At 57.4% G+C, this 21,605-nt stretch overlaps 1 protein-coding gene across 4 annotated transcripts in view; it reads right to left on the bottom strand.

Moving 5' to 3' along the window:
• Positions 1-21,605, bottom strand: part of snx29 (sorting nexin 29) — a 596,020-nt gene that overhangs the window by 95,762 nt on the left and 478,653 nt on the right. For all 4 annotated transcript variants that reach the window (XM_038821149.1, XM_038821148.1, XM_038821150.1 and 1 more), the window contains one exon: positions 7,205-7,345. In XM_038821149.1, coding sequence (XP_038677077.1) covers positions 7,205-7,345 — 141 coding nt within the window. The remainder of the gene's footprint in view (positions 1-7,204; positions 7,346-21,605) is intronic.

Here is a 21,605-nt window from a genome sequence, read left to right as displayed (position 1 = left end):
ATCTGAAAGGCTGCACCTCAGATAGTGCAGCCCTCCATTACTACTGCACCAGAACGTCAGTCTGGACTTTGCCGCTCCAGATATCCCTGAGTGGATTTGAGCCCACAACCTTCTGACTCACAGGTTAGAGTGTTGCAACTGAATCATGCTGACATTTGTGTGTGGGATATTAACTACTGTGCCTCTTGAATGCTTTCATTCTGGACACATTCTATAAATATTCCAATGCTTTACTTCCACCTTTTTTATAAAAAGACATTCTGTATTCTGTCTGTCACATTTTTGACTTCACATAACATACGTACATAAAGCTTTTAGATAGAAAATCTCCCCACTAGGTTCAAGGATGTGCTGCTTGACAAGAACAGGATCATTATATCACGTACAACACAACATATAATTATATTTTCAAACTTTAGGTGTGTGATTTTTCATTCTATAAAGTCTAATTGAAGGGAGGATTAATACAAAGTTTAATTCAAAGTCTGTAGATATTATGCAGGGAGGACTTGTGACACAGCAGCTTTGAGATCCCACTTCACAACTTGATGGCCATGGAAGGTACGTTCATAATGTGGCCAAACAGGTAAACTCATTCCAATACACCTGATGGCAGGCAGTATGCCGGTCTGCCACGGCCATGCCAAGCATCGTCATGGGCCAATATACATCAAACATGTAAGTCCATGGTTGCCAATGCCCTCTTAGGGCATGGTACCTGAAGAGAGAGAGCGAGAGAGAGAGAGAGATTGTGCTCCACATGATGTCCGTGGATTACAAATAATTCCTGTTGCTTTGCCACTTATTTTCCTATATATATAACACAGAAAAGTGCATTATACACTGGATGTCACCTCTCTCAGAACCATGTCTTCTGAGGGCATTGGCGAATATGGACTTCTTCCATGTCATGGCTCCCCCCACCCGACGACCATCACTTACCTCTGGCCTGAGATCCATCCACAATCCTGGGCCTCAGGTAATGTTGTAACTGTAGCAGTCATCACCTCCCCAGTTGCACTGCCATTCAATAGACCTGTCAACCTCTGATTGACCAGCAGCACACATTAGGCGGGACCTTTGCCATCAAAGTCCTCGATTGCTGGCCTGTCACGTGCCTGAGTGGGTCAGGTTGCTCCGGGTTTTCATTAAAAGAGGCAACAACAAGCTCTCGCTGGCTATCCAGCCAGTGGTCAAGCTCTCGCTGGCTATCCAGCCAGTGGCCAAGCTCTCGCTGGCTATCCAGCCAGTGGCCAAGCTCTCGCTGGCTATCCAGCCAGTGGCCAAGCTCTCGCTGACTATCCAGCCAGTGGCCAAGCTCTCGCTGGCTATCCAGCCAGTGGCCAAGCTCTCGCTGGCTATCCAGCCAGTGGCCAAGCTCTCGCTGGCTATCCAGCCAGTGGCCAAGCTCTCGCTGGCTATCCAGCCAGTGGCCAAGCTCTCGCTGGCTACCCAGCCAGTGGCCAAGCTCTCGCTGGCTATCCAGCCAGTGGCCAAGCTCTCGCTGGCTATCCAGCCAGTGGTCAAGCTCTCGCTGGCTACCCAGCCAGTGGCTAAGCTCTCGCTGGCTACCCAGCCAGTGGCCAAAGCTCTCACTGGCTACCCAGCCAGTGGCCAAGCTCTCGCTGGCTATCCAGCCAGTGGCCAAGCTCTCGCTGGCTACCCAGCCAGTGGCCAAGCTCTCGCTGGCTATCCAGCCAGTGGCCAAGCTCTCCCTGGCTATCCAGCCAGTGGCCAAGCTCTCGCTGGCTATCCAGCCAGTGGCCAAGCTCTCGCTGGCTATCCGGCCAGTGGCCAAGCTCTCGCTGGCTACCCAGCCAGTGGCCAAAGCCTGCATCACACCACATTCCACCTTAAGTTGCTGATCAGTTATGACTCTGGCACTGTTAACAGGTTTGACAGGGAATCAACCTTTTTTTTTTCTTTCACGGGGCGTAGGCATTGCAGACCAGCATTTATTGCCCACCCTAATTGCCCTTGGGAAGGTGGTGGTGAATCACATTCTTGAACTGCTGCAGTCCCTGAGGTGTAGGTACACACACAGTGCTGTTAGGAAGGTATTTCCAGGATTTTGACTCAGTAACAGTGAAGGCGATATAGTTACAAGTCAGGATGGTGAGTGGCCTGGCAGGGAACGTCCAGGTGGTGGTGTTCCCCTGGATCCGCTGTCCATGTGCTTCTAGGTGGTAGAGGTCATGGGCTTGGTTTGTGCTGTCGAGGGAACGTTGGTGAGTTGCTGCAGTGCATCTTCTGGATGGTACACACGGCTGCCACAATGTGTTGGTGGTGGAGGGAGTGAATAGTGAAGATGGTGGATGGGATGTCAATCAAGTGGGCTGTTTTGTCCTGGATGGCATTAAGCTTCTTGAGTGTTGTTGGAGCTGTACTCATACAGGCAAATGGAGAGTATTTCATCACACTCCCAACTTTCAGAGAGGCTTTGGAGAATTAGGTGGTGAGTTACTCTCTGCAGAATAGCCAGCTTCTGACCTGCTCTTGTGGCAGCACGGTAGCATTGTGGATAGCACAATTGCTTCACAGCTCCAGGGTCCCAGGTTTGATACCGTCTTGGGCCACTGTCTGTGGTGAGTCTGCACATCCTCCCCGTGTGTGCGTGGGTTCCCTCCGGGTGCTCCGGTTTCCTCCCACAGTCCAAAGATGTGCAGGTTAGGTGGATTGGCTATGATAAATTGCCCTTAGTGTTGGGTGGGGTTACTGGGTTATGGGGATAGGGTGGAGGTGTTGACCTTGGGTAGGGTGCTCTTTCCAAGAGCCGGTGCAGACTTGATGGGCCGAATGGCCTCCTTCTGTACTGTAAATTCTATGATTACTAATAATTCTATGATCTGACTGGTCCAGTTCAGTTTCTGGTCAATGGTAACTCCCAGGATGGCAATGTCATTGAACGTCAAGGGGAGATGGTCAGATTCCCGCTTGCTGGAAGATATGGTAACATCTTCTTGCTAATATTGTGACTAGTGTAGAAATGGTTATATATTGCACGCGATTTACCGGTCGCGTCCAGCCGGAATCAGGACAGGACTCGGATGGCCGATCCCGCGAGAGGCCTCTTCCGGGTTTCCCAATGGTCATTACGTCTCCCGAGATCTAACGAGATCTCACGAGACGGCGCAATCTAGATCCCACCCACGATGGATGAGACCCAGACTTGCAGAGTTAAGTGAACGTTGCTGATGCTCGATCAAACAGCATCTGAGATCTACCGGCCTTGCCGAGGAGTTCCCAGCCGGGCGCCCACAAACGGAAACAAGGCAGAACGGCACTTGGGGGGGATCCGGCTGGTTAGTTATATGGGCAGGGTGGCACCCTGGCACTGCTGATGCCACCCGATAACCCTGGCAGTGCCACCCAGGCGCTACCCTGCTACTGCCATTGTGCCCAGGTGGCACTGCCATGGTGCCAGGTTGGCAGCACCAAGGTACCCAGCTGGCATTTTGCCCATGCCGGGAATTGGACCAAGGAGTGCCCTGCCTGTATGAGGTGGGGTAGGGGCGGCTCAATGACCCCCCCAAAAGGTGGTTTGGGGGGATCTGGGGGCCATATTGGGGGGTTGAGAGATTGGGACACTGCTTAAAAATAGCTCCCCAATCTCTTCCTGCACTGCAGGAAATGTGACTGAGTGCAGCCTCGGCGGGCGTTCCCCACCAAGGCCTGAAGAAAAAACATGGTGCCGTAAGATAGCGGGGTCATTCCCAGCGTCTTTTTTCCCATTAGATCGAGCCCATTATATTTCATATTAGCGGCAATAATGTTATTTAAAAACTCTGGTTTCAAATATATACATTTAGTAGACATATGTCTACTAAAGCTGCAAATAAGGTGTCATAAAAGGTGAGCTAAGTATTGATTTTAACCATTTATTTGTGAACAGAGAGATGGCTAATGGAACATTGTTTTGATTACAAGAGATTCTCTGGGCTATGGATAATTTAAGGGATTGTATTTAGTCCTCGCTCAGCAGGTGATGGGAGGATTAATTCATTAATTAATGGGAGGAGCCAGGTCTGTCTGTAGTTTGCACTTTTGCCAAATGCTGTTAGATTAAGCAGAAGAGTTTGACAAGATAGAAGTGTACTGGATCTACTATTGCCAGGGTCTCTCTCAAAATGTCTCTACACAAAGGACAATAAGTAAACCTGTTGTTTACTTTATTTCTAAGTGGTATTTGAACTGTATTTGAGTTGTTCGGTTGGAATATTTAAAGTGAGGGTGAAGGGCATAAGTTAAAGCTTTTCCCTTGTATTTAAGAACAGTTTAACCGTTAATTGTAAAGCTATTTCTTTGATGTTAAGGTCGTTAATTCTGTGTTTAAATTAAAGTTTGCTTTAACATAAAAGATCTCTATTCTCATCACAACTGGGGTGAAGTATCCTTTTCTCACAGTTTTAGGAAGTGAAAATTATTTGAGGTTCTCGTCCGGCATCCTAACAGAAGTTGGGGTCTGGTCCGGTAGCCAAACAATATGATATTCCTTTATCAAGATTCTTATTTACTGATACAGCCTCCAAGTTATGGGAAAAGACATTCTCACAGATTAAGACACTTTCTTTACAAAGAGGATATGAATCCTCAGCCAACCACCTCTCCATCCCCAATTTCCTCTCCTTTCCACTGTCCATTCAGGCCACCTGATAGCTGCCATGGAGAAGTTAGGTGGACGTACTTTCCAGATCTCTGCTAACATTACTCACTTGCCAATTAGTCACCAGCATGTGGCTGCAGTCAATCAACGTGCCCATGCTGCCTCAAAACAGGCACTTAAAGCCGCTCTGTGGATTTTGGCTCTGAGCAAAGTGGGGTTCAGATTGAGCACCAGGTAATTTTACAGCCTACCAAGCTGTTGACAGCTCTGTAAAAGGGCGAGCCCAATTAGTCTTATTTTCTCATTCTGCCCATTTTCTCACTTACTTCTTATCTACCTGCTCCATGGATTTGCTCAATCAATCGCACACTGTTACTCTTGCATAATATCTGTTACAACAGCACCTGACAATTTAGTAATTTGCAACAATGAAGTAAATATATTGAAAGTAGAGCTGTGGGAGTTCATTAACTCAATGCTATTTGCTCTTATGCAGTTTCATAAGTAGATTATTCAAGGTGTTGGCGTGTGATAACAATTTATCCAATTTGTTAACGTCCATCTGTATTAATTTCTTAGCTGTGGTGCTGGACAAAACAACAGGCTCTGCTTTTAATGTTTCATTCAGTCAAAAATGAGTCATTATTTAGCTCACTGTCTACACCAATGGTTTTCCACCAATGTTATCCTGGAATTATGAAAAGTACTATTGCAAACAAGATTATCACCATAGAAATGTTGTTGGTTTTCCCTTCAACTACACTAATGAACATACAACACTATCACCCCATCAGCTTCATGATACTATCACAGTGTGTCATGTGTGACATTACAATGATGAAACTGACTTCAATTTCCTTCACATTTTGATCTCTTCTTCTGCATTTCTAAATGTCAAAAATCTTTTCAGCTGTAATAATAGACGGGTCGCAAAATATTGCCATTGTATTGCCTATTGATTATGCTTGATTATGGAAGAATGAGTAGGAAAAAAAATTAATTTCAACAAACGAATTCAAAATTAATACAAAAATCAGCAACCTGGCAAGAAATTATCTTCATATTTTTGTTTAAAAGCTATTGTCATTTCCATATTAATAGATGTAAGCTGCAAATCTGATACACAGGTTTCACCTAGGATGGGAAAGTTATACTGACGACACTAGTTTGTGAAATAGTGGTCTAGCTGAATGGGAACAGGGTCCCATATCGGCGATTAGTAGGGTGTTTCCCGGCACACACGCTATCAAACGGCTATTCAGGCAGATCGGGGGCCTCAGCGTAGAACCCGAAGCTGAGGTCTCACTTTGTGCTGTTTACTGCATTGAGGAGCGCTGCTCGCCAGAACTCCTGTGCTGGGAGAGATCGGAACACCATTTTTGAATGGCGCCCCGAACTCTCGACCTCCCAATGTGACCCCCGAACCGCACCACCCCCATCCCCATGCTCTAACTCACCCATAAGGAAGTCCTCGGTCCCCTGCACCGATCCCTGCCACATGGAAAATACCAGCTTGACACACTGGCAGTCCCGCTGCCAGCTGGCAGGGCTACCTGGGCACTTTGGCAGTGCCAGGCTGGCACCCAGGTGGCAGTGCCAGGTCGTTAGGCTGGCAGTGACAGGGCAATAGTGCCATCTTACCCACAGAGCAAGCACCTGGGGGCCTCGGATCCCCTTGGAAACCCCCACGAGTGCCGTTCCTTCTGGCCCCTGCTTGTGAAGAGAAGCACTGACCGGTGCTGACCCGGTGTTTCTAAGGTGAAAGATCCCGTGCCTCGGGTAGAGTGTGGGAATGTAAGAGTGAGACATTGCAGATTTGATTGTGATCAGAAAGTGATGTTTTGCAAGGCATAGCGAGATCCAAGTAGATCCAGGAAGAGGGCTCTCCCGGCATCTACCGGCTGCACCTGCTGCTTTTCGGCCGCAACGTGGTCGGAAGGTCTGACCCAGTAGTTCTAATGTTGGCCGCAATTCTCCCAAGAAATAACAAAGTATCATTTTGGGCGGGTTTGATGTGGTGTTTCCAAATCGCTCTTTAGGTGCGATCCAGACTTGCATTCACCTCACTTAGTCACTTTTTTGGGGCTTGGGGAGTTTCTCACACGTCAAGTTCACACTTGGAAATGTTTTCAGCAATAGGGAGCTAAACCCACTGGCGAGACCGGCTTCTCAGAGGTCGGGGCACCATTTTGAAAGTGTGCCCCGATCTCTAAGTGAGCAAGGGCCCACCCGCAGACAATGTGACCCCCCCCCCCCCCGGCAAGCATGGACGTCACCCCCCCCCCCCCCCCCCACTCCAGTGAGCACACCCTGCTCCGGGGTCGCTGAGGGGCCCCCCCCACCTTTAGGGCTTCCCCCGTGACTCAGGAACCCCCTTCAACCCTCCCAACCTTCCGCCTCTTCATAAGCCCCCTTTCATGGGCATGGCCCCCCTCAGGTGCTTGCAAAACCAACCTGGCACCCAGGCAGTGCCAACCTGGTGGTGCCAATGGGATTAGAAATGGTCAAAACGCAGTGGAAATATCGCGCCCGAAGATCAGAGATGTTTATTTCTTTAAATCATGAAATATCTGTATTTTGACAAAATCTATACAGGTGTACCTTGTTTCCAATAGCTTTTTTAGGTGGAAAATGAAAAGTGTTCACTGAAGGGAATTTGGTCCGTAGCCTTGTGTGCAGTGCTCTGAATTCGGTGTATCTTCTGTAGACATTCCATTCATCATCCTTGATCCGAATGTAAACCTGCCATTAAACAAAACAAAACGTTTCATACTCACATTAATGCTGACAAAGTTAATGTTTTGCTACCCAACTGCAAATGGTTTAGAAAAGCATGAAATTCCCGTCTTCAATCATGAAGAACCTGAGCACAGGGGGATTATAGATAATTCATCACTTTTCATTGCATGCACCACCAATACTGTTATCAGGCAAAGCAGTCTACACTCTCTATAATGACGCACAATCTTATTGAAGATAATGAAAATCGACACAGTGCAGAAGACAGACTTAAAGGCTTTCCAGCATCTTACACTCAACACTTAAAAATACTGACACATACATAAAAAAACAAATTGTTGAACGGTTGACACTTCTAAAGAAGTATTTTTCAATTTCATGGAACGACCAAATGTTACGGCATTTCAAAACATTAAAATCTCAGCCTTTTCCAGTTGGATGAGTTATGTCGATGCATTTTTTGTGAACACACTCCTTAACAGCTCTTTTTCCATTTGTACAGCTGGAAAAACAGTTATAGTTTGATGTTGCGGTTAACAACCCATCAATGGCTTCGGTGGACGCAATGTAAATAATTGTGATGCCACCGGGCACAGTTCCCTTAGAACAGAAGTTCAGTAAATAGGCGATAGTCTGATTTGGATGGCCACAGTCATAACCTGACCTGTTCCTCATGTGAAGCATCTTCCCTGGCCCCTCCATAAATGTGTGCGTGTTGCCCAGATTTTCAGTGGAAGGTTGAAACCTAAAATGTCACCATTGGGGGTTGGTTACCAGGTTGCGATTGGGGATGTTTGCTGTCAACCTGGGGATATGCCAGGGGGAGGTGGGGCTGTTGTCAATTTGTGGGGAGTGGAGTGTGTTCCAGTAGGGACCAAGGGGTTCTAGACCAGTGTGTGTGGGGAGTTTATTTGAGGTCCTGTGTTTTGTTGGCTGTCAGTTGTGGGTGTCCTCTCAGGAGGATGTTTTCCTGCACAGCCCGAGATTATTTTAATAAACGCTGGGACAACATTGCTGATGTGGTGTCACTGCCAGGGTACTCAGTTGGCAACAGAAATGCGAGGGAACCACACTGCCCAAAGGGCATGCAGCTGGGGCCTCCAATCCCCTGGGAAATCATCATGAATACTGTTCCGTCTGGTCCCCGTTCATGGGGATCAGTGCTGAACGCCGCTCACTTGAGGTCTCTGAGGCAAAGGGGTTGCATCTCGTGAGGCGGGGCGAGCTGGAGCGATCCCGGGAGGCGGGGCGAGCTGGAGAGATCCCGGGTGGCGGGGCGAGCTGGAGCGATCCCGGGAGGCGGGGCGAGCTGGAGCGATCCCGGGAGGCGGGGCGAGCTGGAGCGATCCCGGGAGGCGGGGCGAGCTGGAGCGATCCCGGGAGGCGGGGCGAGCTGGAGCGATCCCGGGAGGCGGGGCGAGCTGGAGCGATCCCGGGAGGTGGGGCGAGCTGGAGCGATCCCGGGAGGCGGGGCGAGCTGGAGCGATCCCCTGAGGCGGGGCGAGCTGGAGCGATCCCGGGAGGCGGGGCGAGCTGGAGCGATACCCGGAGGCGGGGCGAGCTGGAGCGATCCCGGGAGGCGGGGCGAGCTGGAGCGATCCCGGGAGGCGGGGCGAGCTGGAGCGATCCCGGGAGGCGGGGCGAGCTGGAGCGATCCCCTGAGGCGGGGCGAGCTGGAGCGATCCCGGGAGATGGGGCGAGCCGGAGCGATCCCGGGAGGCGGGGCGAGCTGGAGCGATCCCGGGAGGCGGGGCGAGCTGGAGCGATCCCGGGAGGCGGGGCGAGCTGGAGCGATCCCGGGAGGCGGGGCGAGCTGGAGCGATCCCCTGAGGCGGGGCGAGCTGGAGCGATTCCGGGAGGCGGGGCGAGCTGGAGCGATCCTGGGAGGCGGGGCGAGCTGGAGCGATCCCGGGAGGCGGGGCGAGCTGGAGCGATCCCGGGAGGCGGGGCGAGCTGGAGCGATCCCGGGAGGCGGGGCGAGCTGGAGCGATCCCGGGAGGCGGGGCGAGCTGGAGCGATCCCGGGAGGCGGGGCGAGCTGGAGCGATCCCGGGAGGCGGGGCGAGCTGGAGCGATCCCGGGAGGCTGGGCGAGCTGGAGCGATCCCAGGAGGCAGGGCGAGCTGGAGCGATCCCGGGAGGCGGGGCGAGCTGGAGCGATCCCGGGAGGCGGGGCGAGCTGGAGCGATCCCGGGAGGCGGGGCGAGCTGGAGCGATCCCCTGAGGCGGGGCGAGCTGGAGCGATCCCGGGAGGCGGGGCGAGCTGGAGCGATCCCCTGGGGCGGGGCGAGCTGGGGCGATACCGGGACGCGGGGCGAGCTGGAGCGATGCCGGGAGGCGGGGCGAGCTGGAGCGATCCCGGGAGGCGGGGCGAGCTGGAGCTATCCCGGGAGGCGGTGCGAGCTGGAGCGATCCCCTGAGTAGGGGAAAGCTGGAGCGATCCCCTGAGGCGGGGCGATCTGGAGCGATCCCGGGAGGCGGGGTGAGCTGGAGCGATCCCGGGAGGCGGGGCGAGCTGGAGCGATCCCCTGACGCGGGGCGAGCTGGAGCGATCCCGGGAGGCGGGGCGAGCTGCAGCGATCCCCTGGGGCGGTGCGAGCTGGGGCGATACCGGGAGGCGGGGCGAGCTGGAGCGACACCGGGAGGCGGGGCGAGCTGGACCGATCCCGGGAGGCGGGGCGAGCTGGAGCGATCCCCTGAGGCGGGGCGAGCTGGAGCGATCCCGGGAGGCGGGGCGAGCTGGACCGATCCCGGGAGGCGAGGCGAGCTGGAGCGATCCCCTGAGGCGGGGCGAGCTGGAGCGATCCCCTGAGTAGGGGAAAGCTGGAGCGATCCCCTGAGGCGGGGCGATCTGGAGCGATCCCGGGAGGCGGGGCGAGCTGGAGCGATCCCGGGAGGCGGGGCGAGCTGGAGCGATCCCGGGAGGCGGGGCGAGCTGGAGCGATCCCGGGAGGCGGGGCGAGCTGGAGCAATCCCGGGAGGCGGGGCGAGCTGGAGCGATCCCGGGAGGCGGGGCGAGCTGGAGCGATCCCCTGAGGCGGGGCGAGCTGGAGCGATCCCGGGAGGCGGGGCGAGCTGGAGCGATCCCGGGAGGCGGGGCGAGCTGGAGCGATCCCCGCAGGCGGGGCGAGCTGGAGCGATCCCGGGAGGTGGGGCGAGCTGGAGCGATCCCGGGAGGCGGGGCGAGCTGGAGCGATACCGGGAGGCGGGGCGAGCTGGACCGATCCCGGGAGGCGGGGGGAGCTGGAGCGATCCCCTGAGGCGGGGCGAGCTGGAGCGATCCCCTGCGGTGGGGCGAGCTGGAGCGATCCCGGGAGGCGGGGCGAGCTGGAGCGATCCCGGGAGGCGGGGCGAGCTGGAGCGATCCCGGGAGGCGGGGCAAGCAGGAGCGATCCCGGGAGGCGGGGCGAGCTGGAGCGATCCACTGAGGCGGGGCGAGCTGGAGCGATCCCGGGAGGCGGGGTGAGCTGGAGCGATCCCGGGAGGCGGGGCGAGCTGGAGCGATCACGGGAGGTGGGGCGAGCTGGAGCGATCCAGGGAGGCGGGGCGAGCTGGAGCGATCCCGGGAGGCGGGGCTAGCTGGAGCGATCACGGGTGGCGGGGCGAGCTGGAGCGATCCACTGAGGCGGGGCGAGCTGGAGCGATCCCGGGAGGTGGGGCGAGCTGGAGCGATCCCCTGAGGCGGGGCGAGCTGGAGCGATCCCGGGAGGCGGGGCGAGCTGGAGCGATCCCGGGAGGCGGGGCGAGCTGGAGCGATCCCGGAGGCGGGGCGAGCTGGAGCGATCCCGGGAGGCGGGGCGAGCTGGAGCGATCCCGGGAGGCGGGGCGAGCTGGAGCGATCCCGGGAGGCGGGGCGAGCTGGAGCAATCCCGGGAGGCAGGGCGAGCTGGAGCGATCCAGGGAGGCTGGGCGAGCTGGAGCGATCCCGGGAGGCGGGGCGAGCTGGAGCGATCCCGGGAGGCGGGGCGAGCTGGAGCGATCCCGGGAGGCGGGGCGAGCTGGAGCGATCCCGGGAGGCGGGGCGAGCTGGAGCGATCCCGGGAGGCGGGGCGAGCTGGAGCGATCCCGGGAGGCTGGGCGAGCTGGAGCAATCCCGGGAGGCGGGGCGCGCTAGAGCGATCCCGGGAGGCGCGGCGAGCTGGAGCGATCCCGGGAGGCGGGGCGAGCTGGAGCGATCCCCTGAGGCGGGGCGAGCTGGAGCGATCCCGGGAGGCGGGGCGAGCTGGAGCGATCCCGGGAGGCGGGGCGAGCTGGAGCGATCCCGGGAGGCGGGGCGAGCTGGAGCGATCCCCTGAGGCGGGGCGAGCTGGAGCGATCCCGGGAGGCGGGGCGAGCTGGAGCGATCCCGGGAGGCGGGGCGAGCTGGAGCGATCCCCTGAGGCGGGGCGAGCTGGAGCGATCCCGGGAGGCGGGGCGAGCTGGAGCGATCCCGGGAGGCGGGGCGAGCTGGAGCGATCCCGGGAGGCGGGGCGAGCTGGAGCGATCCCGGGAGCGGGGCGAGCTGGAGCGACCCCCTGAGGCGGGGCGAGCTGGAGCGATCCCGGGAGGTGGGGCGAGCTGGAGCGTTCCCGGGAGGTGGGGCGAGCTGGAGCGATCCCGGGAGGTGGGGCGAGCTGGACCGATCCCGGGAGGCGAGGCGAGCTGGAGCGATCCCCTGAGGCGGGGCGAGCTGGAGCGATCCCGGGAGGCGGGGCGAGCTGGAGCGATACCCGGAGGCGGGGCGAGCTGGAGCGATCCCGGGAGGCGGGGCGAGCTGGAGCGATCCCGGGAGGCGGGGCGAGCTGGAGCGATCCCGGGAGGCGGGGCGAGCTGGAGCGATCCCCTGAGGCGGGGCGAGCTGGAGCGATCCCGGGAGATGGGGCGAGCTGGAGCGATCCCGGGAGGCGGGGCGAGCTGGAGCGATCCCGGGAGGCGGGGCGAGCTGGAGCGATCCCGGGAGGCGGGGCGAGCTGGAGCGATCCCGGGAGGCGGGGCGAGCTGGAGCGATCCCCTGAGGCGGGGCGAGCTGGAGCGATCCCGGGAGGCGGGGCGAGCTGGAGCAATCCTGGGAGGCGGGGCGAGCTGGAGCGATCCCGGGAGGCGGGGCGAGCTGGAGCGATCCCGGGAGGCGGGGCGAGCTGGAGCGATCCCGGGAGGCGGGGCAAGCTGGAGCGATCCCGGGAGGCGGGGCGAGCTGGAGCGATCCCGGGAGGCGGGGCGAGCTGGAGCGATCCCGGGAGGCGGGGCGAGCTGGAGCGATCCCGGGAGGCTGGGCGAGCTGGAGCGATCCCAGGAGGCAGGGCGAGCTGGAGCGATCCCGGGAGGCGGGGCGAGCTGGAGCGATCCCGGGAGGCGGGGCGAGCTGGAGCGATCCCGGGAGGTGGGGCGAGCTGGAGCGATCCCCTGAGGCGGGGCGAGCTGGAGCGATCCCGGGAGGCGGGGCGAGCTGGAGCGATCCCCTGGGGCGGGGCGAGCTGGGGCGATACCGGGAGGCGGGGCGAGCTGGAGCGATACCGGGAGGCGGGGCGAGCTGGAGCGATCCCGGGAGGCGGGGCGAGCTGCAGCGATCCCCTGGGGCGGTGCGAGCTGGGGCGATACCGGGAGGCGGGGCGAGCTGGAGCGACACCGGGAGGCGGGGCGAGCTGGACCGATCCCGGGAGGCGGGGCGAGCTGGAGCGATCCCCTGAGGCGGGGCGAGCTGGAGCGATCCCGGGAGGCGGGGCGAGCTGGACCGATCCCGGGAGGCGAGGCGAGCTGGAGCGATCCCCTGAGGCGGGGCGAGCTGGAGCGATCCCCTGAGTAGGGGAAAGCTGGAGCGATCCCCTGAGGCGGGGCGATCTGGAGCGATCCCGGGAGGCGGGGCGTGCTGGAGCGATCCCGGGAGGCGGGGCGAGCTGGAGCGATCCCGGGAGGCGGGGCGAGCTGGAGCGATCCCGGGAGGCGGGGCGAGCTGGAGCGATCCCCTGAGGCGGGGCGAGCTGGAGCGATCCCGGGAGGCGGGGCGAGCTGGACCGATCCCGGGAGGCGAGGCGAGCTGGAGCGATCCCCTGAGGCGGGGCGAGCTGGAGCGATCCCCTGAGTAGGGGAAAGCTGGAGCGATCCCCTGAGGCGGGGCGATCTGGAGCGATCCCGGGAGGCGGGGCGAGCTGGAGCGATCCCGGGAGGCGGGGCGAGCTGGAGCGATCCCGGGAGGCGGGGCGAGCTGGAGCGATCCCGGGAGGCGGGGCGAGCTGGAGCGATCCCGGGAGGCGGGGCGAGCTGGAGCGATCCCGGGAGGCGGGGCGAGCTGGAGCGATCCCCTGAGGCGGGGCGAGCTGGAGCGATCCCGGGAGGCGGGGCGAGCTGGAGCGATCCCGGGAGGCGGGGCGAGCTGGAGCGATCCCGGGAGGCGGGGCGAGCTAGAGCGATCCCGGGAGGCGGGGCGAGCTGGAGCGATCCCGGGAGGCGGGGCGAGCTGCAGCGATCCCCTGGGGCGGTGCGAGCCCTAGGCGATACCGGGAGGCGGGGCGAGCTGGAGCGACACCGGGAGGCGGGGCGAGCTGGACCGATCCCGGGAGGCGGGGCGAGCTGGAGCGATCCCCTGAGGCGGGGCGAGCTGGAGCGATCCCGGGAGGCGGGGCGAGCTGGACCGATCCCAGGAGGCGAGGCGAGCTGGAGCGATCCCCTGAGGCGGGGCGAGCTGGAGCGATCCCCTGAGTAGGGGAAAGCTGGAGCGATCCCCTGAGGCGGGGCGATCTGGAGCGATCCCGGGAGGCGGGGCGAGCTGGAGCGATCCCGGGAGGCGGGGCGAGCTGGAGCGATCCCGGGAGGCGGGGCGAGCTGGAGCGATCCCGGGAGGCGGGGCGAGCTGGAGCGATCCCGGGAGGCGGGGCGAGCTGGAGCGATCCCCTGAGGCGGGGCGAGCTGGAGCGATCCCGGGAGGCGGGGCGAGCTGGAGCGATCCGGGAGGCGGGGCGAGCTGGAGCGATCCCCGCAGGCGGGGCGAGCTGGAGCGATCCCGGGAGGTGGGGCGAGCTGGAGCGATCCCGGGAGGCGGGGCGAGCTGGAGCGATACCGGGAGGCGGGGCGAGCTGGACCGATCCCGGGAGGCGGGGGGAGCTGGAGCGATCCCGGGAGGCGGGGCGAGCTGGAGCGATCCCCTGCGGTGGGGCGAGCTGGAGCGATCCCCTGCGGTGGGGCGAGCTGGAGCGATCCCGTGAGGCGGGGCGAGCTGGAGCGATCCCGGGAGGCGGGGCGAGCTGGAGCGATCCCGGAGGCGGGGCAAGCAGGAGCGATCCCGGGAGGCGGGGCGAGCTGGAGCGATCCACTGAGGCGGGGCGAGCGGGAGCGATCCCGGGAGGCGGGGTGAGCTGGAGCGATCCCGGGAGGCGGGGCGAGCTGGAGCGATCACGGGAGGTGGGGCGAGCTGGAGCGATCCAGGGAGGCGGGGCGAGCTGGAGCGATCCCGGGAGGCGGGGCTAGCTGGAGCGATCCCGGGTGGCGGGGCGAGCTGGAGCGATCCACTGAGGCGGGGCGAGCTGGAGCGATCCCGGGAGGTGGGGCGAGCTGGAGCAATCCCCTGAGGCGGGGCGAGCTGGAGCGATCCCGGGAGGCGGGGCGAGCTGGAGCGATCCCGGGAGGCGGGGCGAGCTGGAGCGATCCCGGGAGGCGGGGCGAGCTGGAGCGATCCCGGGAGGCGGGGCGAGCTGGAGCGATCCCGGGAGGCGGGGCGAGCTGGAGCGATCCCGGGAGGCGGGGCGAGCTGGAGCAATCCCGGGAGGCAGGGCGAGCTGGAGCGATCCAGGGAGGCTGGGCGAGCTGGAGCGATCCCGGGAGGCGGGGCGAGCTGGAGCGATCCCGGGAGGCGGGGCGAGCTGGAGCGATCCCGGGAGGCGGGGCGAGCTGGAGCGATCCCGGGAGGCGGGGCGAGCTGGAGCGATCCCGGGAGGCGGGGCGAGCTGGAGCGCTCCCGGGAGGCTGGGCGAGCTGGAGCAATCCCGGGAGGCGGGGCGCGCTAGAGCGATCCCGGGAGGCGCGGCGAGCTGGAGCGATCCCGGGAGGCGGGGCGAGCTGGAGCGATCCCCTGGGGCGGGGCGAGCTGGAGCGATCCCGGGAGGCGGGGCGAGCTGGAGCGATCCCCTGGGGCGGGGCGAGCTGGAGCGATCCCGGGAGGCGGGGCGAGCTGGAGCGATCCCGGGAGGCAGGGCGAGCTGGAGCGATCCCGGGAGGCGTGGCGAGCTGGAGCGATCCCGGGAGGCGGGGCGAGCTGGAACGATCCCGGGAGGCGGGGCGAGCTGGAGCGATCCCGGGAGGCGGGGCGAGCTGGAGCGATCCCGGGAGGCGGGGCGAGCTGGAGCGATCCCGGGAGGCGGGGAGAGCTGGAGCGATCCCGGGAGGCGGGGCGAGCTGGAGCGATCCCGGGAGGCGGGGCGAGCTGGAGCGATCCCCTGAGGCGGGGCGAGCTGGAGCAATCCCGGGAGGCAGGGCGAGCTGGAGCGATCCCGGGAGGCGGGGCGAGCTGGAGCCATCCCCTGAGGCGGGGCGAGCTGGAGCGATCCCGGGAGGCGGGGCGAGCTGGAGCGATCCCGGAGGCGGGGCGAGCTGGAGCGATCCCGGGAGGCGGGGCGAGCTGGAGCGATCCCGGGAGGCGGGGCGAGCTGGAGCCATCCCCTGAGGCGGGGCGAGCTGGAGCGATCCTGGGAGGCGGGGCGAGCTGGAGCGATCCCCTGAGGCGGGGCGAGCTGGAGCGATCCCGGGAGGCGGGGCGAGCTGGAGCGATCCCGGGAGGCGGGGTGAGCTGGAGCAATCCCGGGAGCGGGGTCTCCAGGCTTTCAATGGCTACACTGCACCGTGGCGAGATGTTTTTCAGGCGCAGCATGGCTGTTGGATCTCACCAACATCTCAATATTAAAAATTCTTTTTCATGTATTCAAATTCCCCTATGATCTCAGTTTTTCCCCATCTCTTCCAACTTTGTAACTTCTTGAGGGAGCTCTGACTCTGTAATTCGGGCCTTTTGTAGATTGACATCTGCAGCCAAGCCCCAAAGATCTGGAATTGCCACACCCTATTACCCTTCTGCCTCTCTACCTTACTTTCCTCAATATGAACCTCAAAGCCCACCTCTTTAAATGAACTTTTGCTCATAGCCAAGCCTAATCTTGCTTACACCTGATGTGCACATAAACTTTCAAGTGGGGCTTATTGGAAAGCAATGTGTGTTAGCAAATCTCCTTGATGATTTTTACCCTTGGTTGGCCCACTTGAGGTTCTCCATAGGTTTGAAATTTAATTACAGTGCATTGGAGAACCAAATAAAGAGAGAAAATGTTCTATTCTCAGCAACAGAAGACATTTCTGAGAAGTAGACAAATATTGGCACAGTATATCCATGAACGACAACACAGGATTTTGTGAAAGGTGGCTTGAGAATGAAGATTTCAACACTTTGATGTTAGTACAATCATTATTATTTGTACAGCATATACCTTTCATTGATTTATTTTCTCACCAGATAAACCTTGACAAAAGATAAAATAAAAGGGATTACACAAATCCATTCCCTCCTTCTGAAATCTAATATTTTACTTCAAAACCCCAGCAAACAGTTAATAAATGTTTGTAGGTTGACAATTTTAAAATTGCTTAAAAAGGCTTAACTGCAGAAAATAAAGCAATACTCATTCTAAAATAACGGGCGCGATTCTCCGCTGCCCACGACGGGTCAGAGAATAGCGGGAGGGCGTCCCCGACATTTTTCATGCCCTCCCGCTATTCTCCCCCCCCCCCCACGGCCGCCCCACGACACGAATCGCTGCTCGCCGTTTTTTACGGCGAACAGCGATTCTCCCCAGGCCGATGGGTCGTGTTCCCAGGCCTTTACGGCCGTTTTTACGGCAGCAAACACACCTGCTTGCTGCCATCATAAAAACGGCCGCAACATGCCTGTTCTGGGCATCCAGGGCCCCGATTGGCACGGCAGTACCACGGCCGTGCCAAGGGGGCATGGGCCCGCGATCGGTAACGGACGCACTCTTTCTCCCTCCGCCTCCCCGCAGGATCAGCCCGCGGGGCGGCCGAGGGAGATGACGGCCCCGCGTATACGCGGGTTGGAGCCGTCCAATCCGCGCATGCGCGGCTGACGTCATCGTGCGCGTCAGCCGGCGTGACGCTTGGACTTAGCGACGGTCGCTAAGCCCGCGATGCCGTGCTTCACAGGGCCCCGCTGCTAGCCCCGCCGGGGGGGAGAATCGGGTCCTGGGAGGGGGCGCGGAGGCTGCCGTGAAACACGGCCAGTTTCACGGCAGCCTTTACGACTCTCCGCATTTGCAGAGAATTGCGCCCAACACCTTTCATATCCTCGGGATGTCCCAAAGCACTTCAGGGTTGATAAAGTGTTTTCAAAGTGTGGCTGTTATTGCTTGATATGTGGAGATATTCAACTTGCACAGCAAGATCCCACAAAAAGCATTGGATGAATGACCAGAGGCTGTATCTACAGTTAGTGACATTGGTTATGGAATACATGCCGCTAGGTCACAGGGAGAACTTCCCTGATCTTAAAATAGTGCTATGAGTTTGTATACACCTGAACACACAGACATTTCAACCAGAAAAGGCACCTCCTTATTGGAAAGATAGCCTTCAATACCAGATATTGGTCAGAAGAACATTAGACCTAGGAGCAGGAGAAGGGCATCTGGCTCCCTGAGGCTGCTCCGCCATTCAATAAGATCATGGTTGATCTTTTTGTGGACTCAGCTCCACTTACCCGCCTGCTCACCATAACTTTTAATTCCTTTACTGTTCAAAAATCTATCTTTGCCTTAAAAACATCCAATGAGGTGGCCTCAACTGCTTCACTGGGCAGGGAATTCTACAGATTCACAACCCTATGGGTGAAGAAGTTCCTCCTAAACTCAGTCCTAAATGTGCTCCCCCTTATTTTGAGCCTATGCCCCCTAGTTCTAGTTTCACCCACCAGTGGAAACAACCTCCCTACTTCTATTGTATCTCTTCCCTTCAAAATTTGACAAAGCTGGGGAAGTGTAGTATGAGCATAAATTAAATGAAAGGGATTCAAGTGTGGAGGCACAAGGCTGAATTTATGGGAAAATAAAGAATGGTTCACCTCCTGACCCACAGTTATGGATAGATAAATGGATCTCCAGTTGCCTCAAGTAGGAACCCTCCTCATGTCAATACCTGGCTTACCTGCTGTACATATTACCTGCTGAATCTGTAAAACTGGTGCAAAAAAAGATGGCATACACAGAAATCATACAAGAGAAACCTAACCGCGCATGCCATATCTTGCCACTCGCCCAAAGCTTTGTAACATTATGAGTTGCCACAAATACGTTCAACACTACAACTGGCCCATGGCAACGCATGACAACTGTGCAGCTCTTTCATGCAAATCCCTAAAACTGCAATGGACAACCTTACTACAGAAATATCTTCAAAGACCACAATGTCCAAAACAATAAAATAATGCAGCTACAAAATAACATTATTTATTGGCACCCTGGTTGGAGTGCAGACTGTAGACTGTGCGTGCATTCCTGCACTTTCTTGAAACAACGTATCTGTTTCACAACAAAACTGCAACTTGAGTGCACAAACCTTTTGAGAGAAAGATCTTCCTGGTCAAGTGCGGTTGGCAAAATCACAGCTCCCGGACACACGCAGGATCTGTGGACTTGCCCATTTTGGTAATTATGAGTTTGTGCAATCTGCTTGAAGTACAGGGAAATCTAACTCTGGAGATTCTTCTGGATTATCTCCTCGTCTTCTAGCTGCCTCGGTGCAAGAGGAGCAACATAGCTAAGACCATAAGATACTGGAGCAGAATTAAGCCATTCGGCCCATCAAGTATGCTCTGCCATTCGATCATAGCTGATATTTTTCTCAGCCCCATTCTCCTGCCTCTCCCTGTAACCCCTGATCCCCTTATTAATCAAGAACCTATATATCTCTGTCTTAAAGACACTCAGTGATTTGGCCTCTACAATGAATGGTAGGATGCTCGGAAGTACAGAGGACCAGAGGGACCTTGGGGTGCAAGTCCAGAGGTCCCTGAAGGCAGCAGGATAGGTAGATAAGGTGGTTAAGAAGGCATATAGGATACTTACCTTTATTAGCCGAGACACAGAATTTAAGAGCAGGAAGGTTATGATGAAGCTGTATAAAATGCTCGTTAGGCTACAGCTAGAGTATCGTGTGCAGTTCTGGTCACCACACTATAGGAAGGATGTGATTGCTCTAGATAGGGTGCAGAGGCCATTCACCAGGATGTTACCTGGGTTGGAGCATTTCAGCTATGAAGTGAAGCTGGTTAGGTTGGGGTTGTTCTCCTTTGAGCAGAGAAGGCCGAGGGAGATCTGATTGAGGTGGACAAAATTGTAAAGGACATATATAGGGTAGATAGGAAGAAGCTTTTCCCCTTAGTTGAGTGGTGAATTACCAGGGTGAATAGATTTAAGGTAAGAAGCAGGAGATTTAGAGGGGATTTCAGGAAAAACCTTTGCACTCGGAGGGTGCTGAAAATCTGGAGCTCACTATCTGAAAGGGTGGTTCAGGTGGGAATCCTCACAACAGTTAAGAAGCATTTAGATGAGTATTTGAAAGGCCACAGCATACCAGGCCATGGACCAAGTGCTGGAAGATGGTCGGTGCAGACACGGGGGGGGGGGGGGGGGGGGGGGGGGGGGGTGGGGGGGGGGGGGGGGGGGGGGGCGCGAAAGGCCTCTTTCTGTGCTGTAAAACTCTATGACTCTGTGACTTTTTTAAATGACCAAAAATGAGTTTTCTTTAGTAGTGTACAGATGCACTCCATCAGATTGGGGTAGTGAATAAAAGGAAAACAAAGATCAAAGTCTTGATTTGCAGATATTTTTAAGGTTTAATGTCACTTGCAGCACAAACCTCCTGCTGCCCAATGCTGCTTGGTCAGCGAACAGAGATAACAATCATTCTTTATCCTCCTTTTCTCCCACAAAGTTTTAAAGAGGTGAAAAAAGCCTGTTTCCCCACAATGAGCTGTTTAAAATAACTGATGTTTTTAGACACTATTTGTCACGATGCACTTTAAACGATTGATCAACACCTTTTGAATCAAATGCAGGAAAGCCATTAGCCCCCTCCGTAATTATTTGCTGGAAAGGTCACACTGCCGTGTGTCTGGACTATGGTTTAAGGGTTAGATTCAAGTTCCTCGGAGTGCTTGGCTGCGGTCACTGATCTTTGAAACAGGGATAATTTCAGAGTGAGGAAAGAACATGGAAACGCAGTGGGAGTTCAGGCCAGGTGAGAACCCTGACCTCAGGTTTCAGGTTGGCAATGTTGAAAACACTATGTTTTTTTAGAAAATATTTTATTGAAGCATTTGTAATTTTCACAATTTAACATATTGACATTTCTAAAACAAATGCGTGGGTCGACGCACAAAATACTCCCTAAAATAACAACAAACAATAAACCACGTACCCCACTTCTCCCGCCCTATCCCCAATTACCCATATACTGAATTCCCTGTCCTTATTTAACATTACCATGCCTCCTATTTTCCTCCCCCCCACCCCCATTTCCCTTTCCCCCTTACTGCTGACGTTCAGTTTTTGTTAAAGAAATCGATGAACGGCTGCCAACTCCAGGCAAATCCCTGTACTGATCCTCTCAGAGCGAACTTGATTTTCTCAGTTCCAGGAGGGCCCTCTTTACTGTCGGGGTTTTACCCGCCCATATAAACCTCGATATTGCCACATTCATACTTCTGAAAAAAGCCTTTGGGACAAAAATCGGGACACACTGAAAAAAGAAAAGCAGTCTCGGAAGGACCGTCATCTTCACCATCTGAACCCTCCCCGCCAGCGTCAGTGGGAGCATGTCCCACCTACAGAAATCCCTTCTCGTTTGATCCACTGCTTTGCCCAAATTTAACTTGTGAAGCTGCCCCCAATCCTAGGCCACTTGAATCCCCAGATACCTAAAACTCTTCCCAACCACTTTAAAAGGTAGCTCCTTCAGCCTCCTTTCCTGCCCCCGTGCCTGAGTCACGAACATCTCGCTTTTTCCCATATTTAACTTATAGCCTGAAGATCACCCAAATTCTCCTTATACCTCCATGATTTTGCTTAACCCCCCGACTGGGTCCGTGATATAAAACAATAAATCGTCCGCATAGAGAGAGACCCTGTGCTCCACCCTCCCCCCTCCCCCCTCACTATTCCCCTCCAGGTATTCGCTGCTATCTGAGCCATTGCTAAGGGTTCTATGGCCAGGGCAAACAGTAATGGGGAGAGCGGG

The sequence above is a fragment of the Scyliorhinus canicula genome, chromosome 15 (assembly GCF_902713615.1).
Source record: "Scyliorhinus canicula chromosome 15, sScyCan1.1, whole genome shotgun sequence".
Lineage (NCBI taxonomy): Eukaryota > Metazoa > Chordata > Chondrichthyes > Carcharhiniformes > Scyliorhinidae > Scyliorhinus > Scyliorhinus canicula.
The sequence above is the reverse complement of the archived record's forward strand: the minus strand, read 5'-3'. Positions and strand labels throughout refer to the sequence as shown.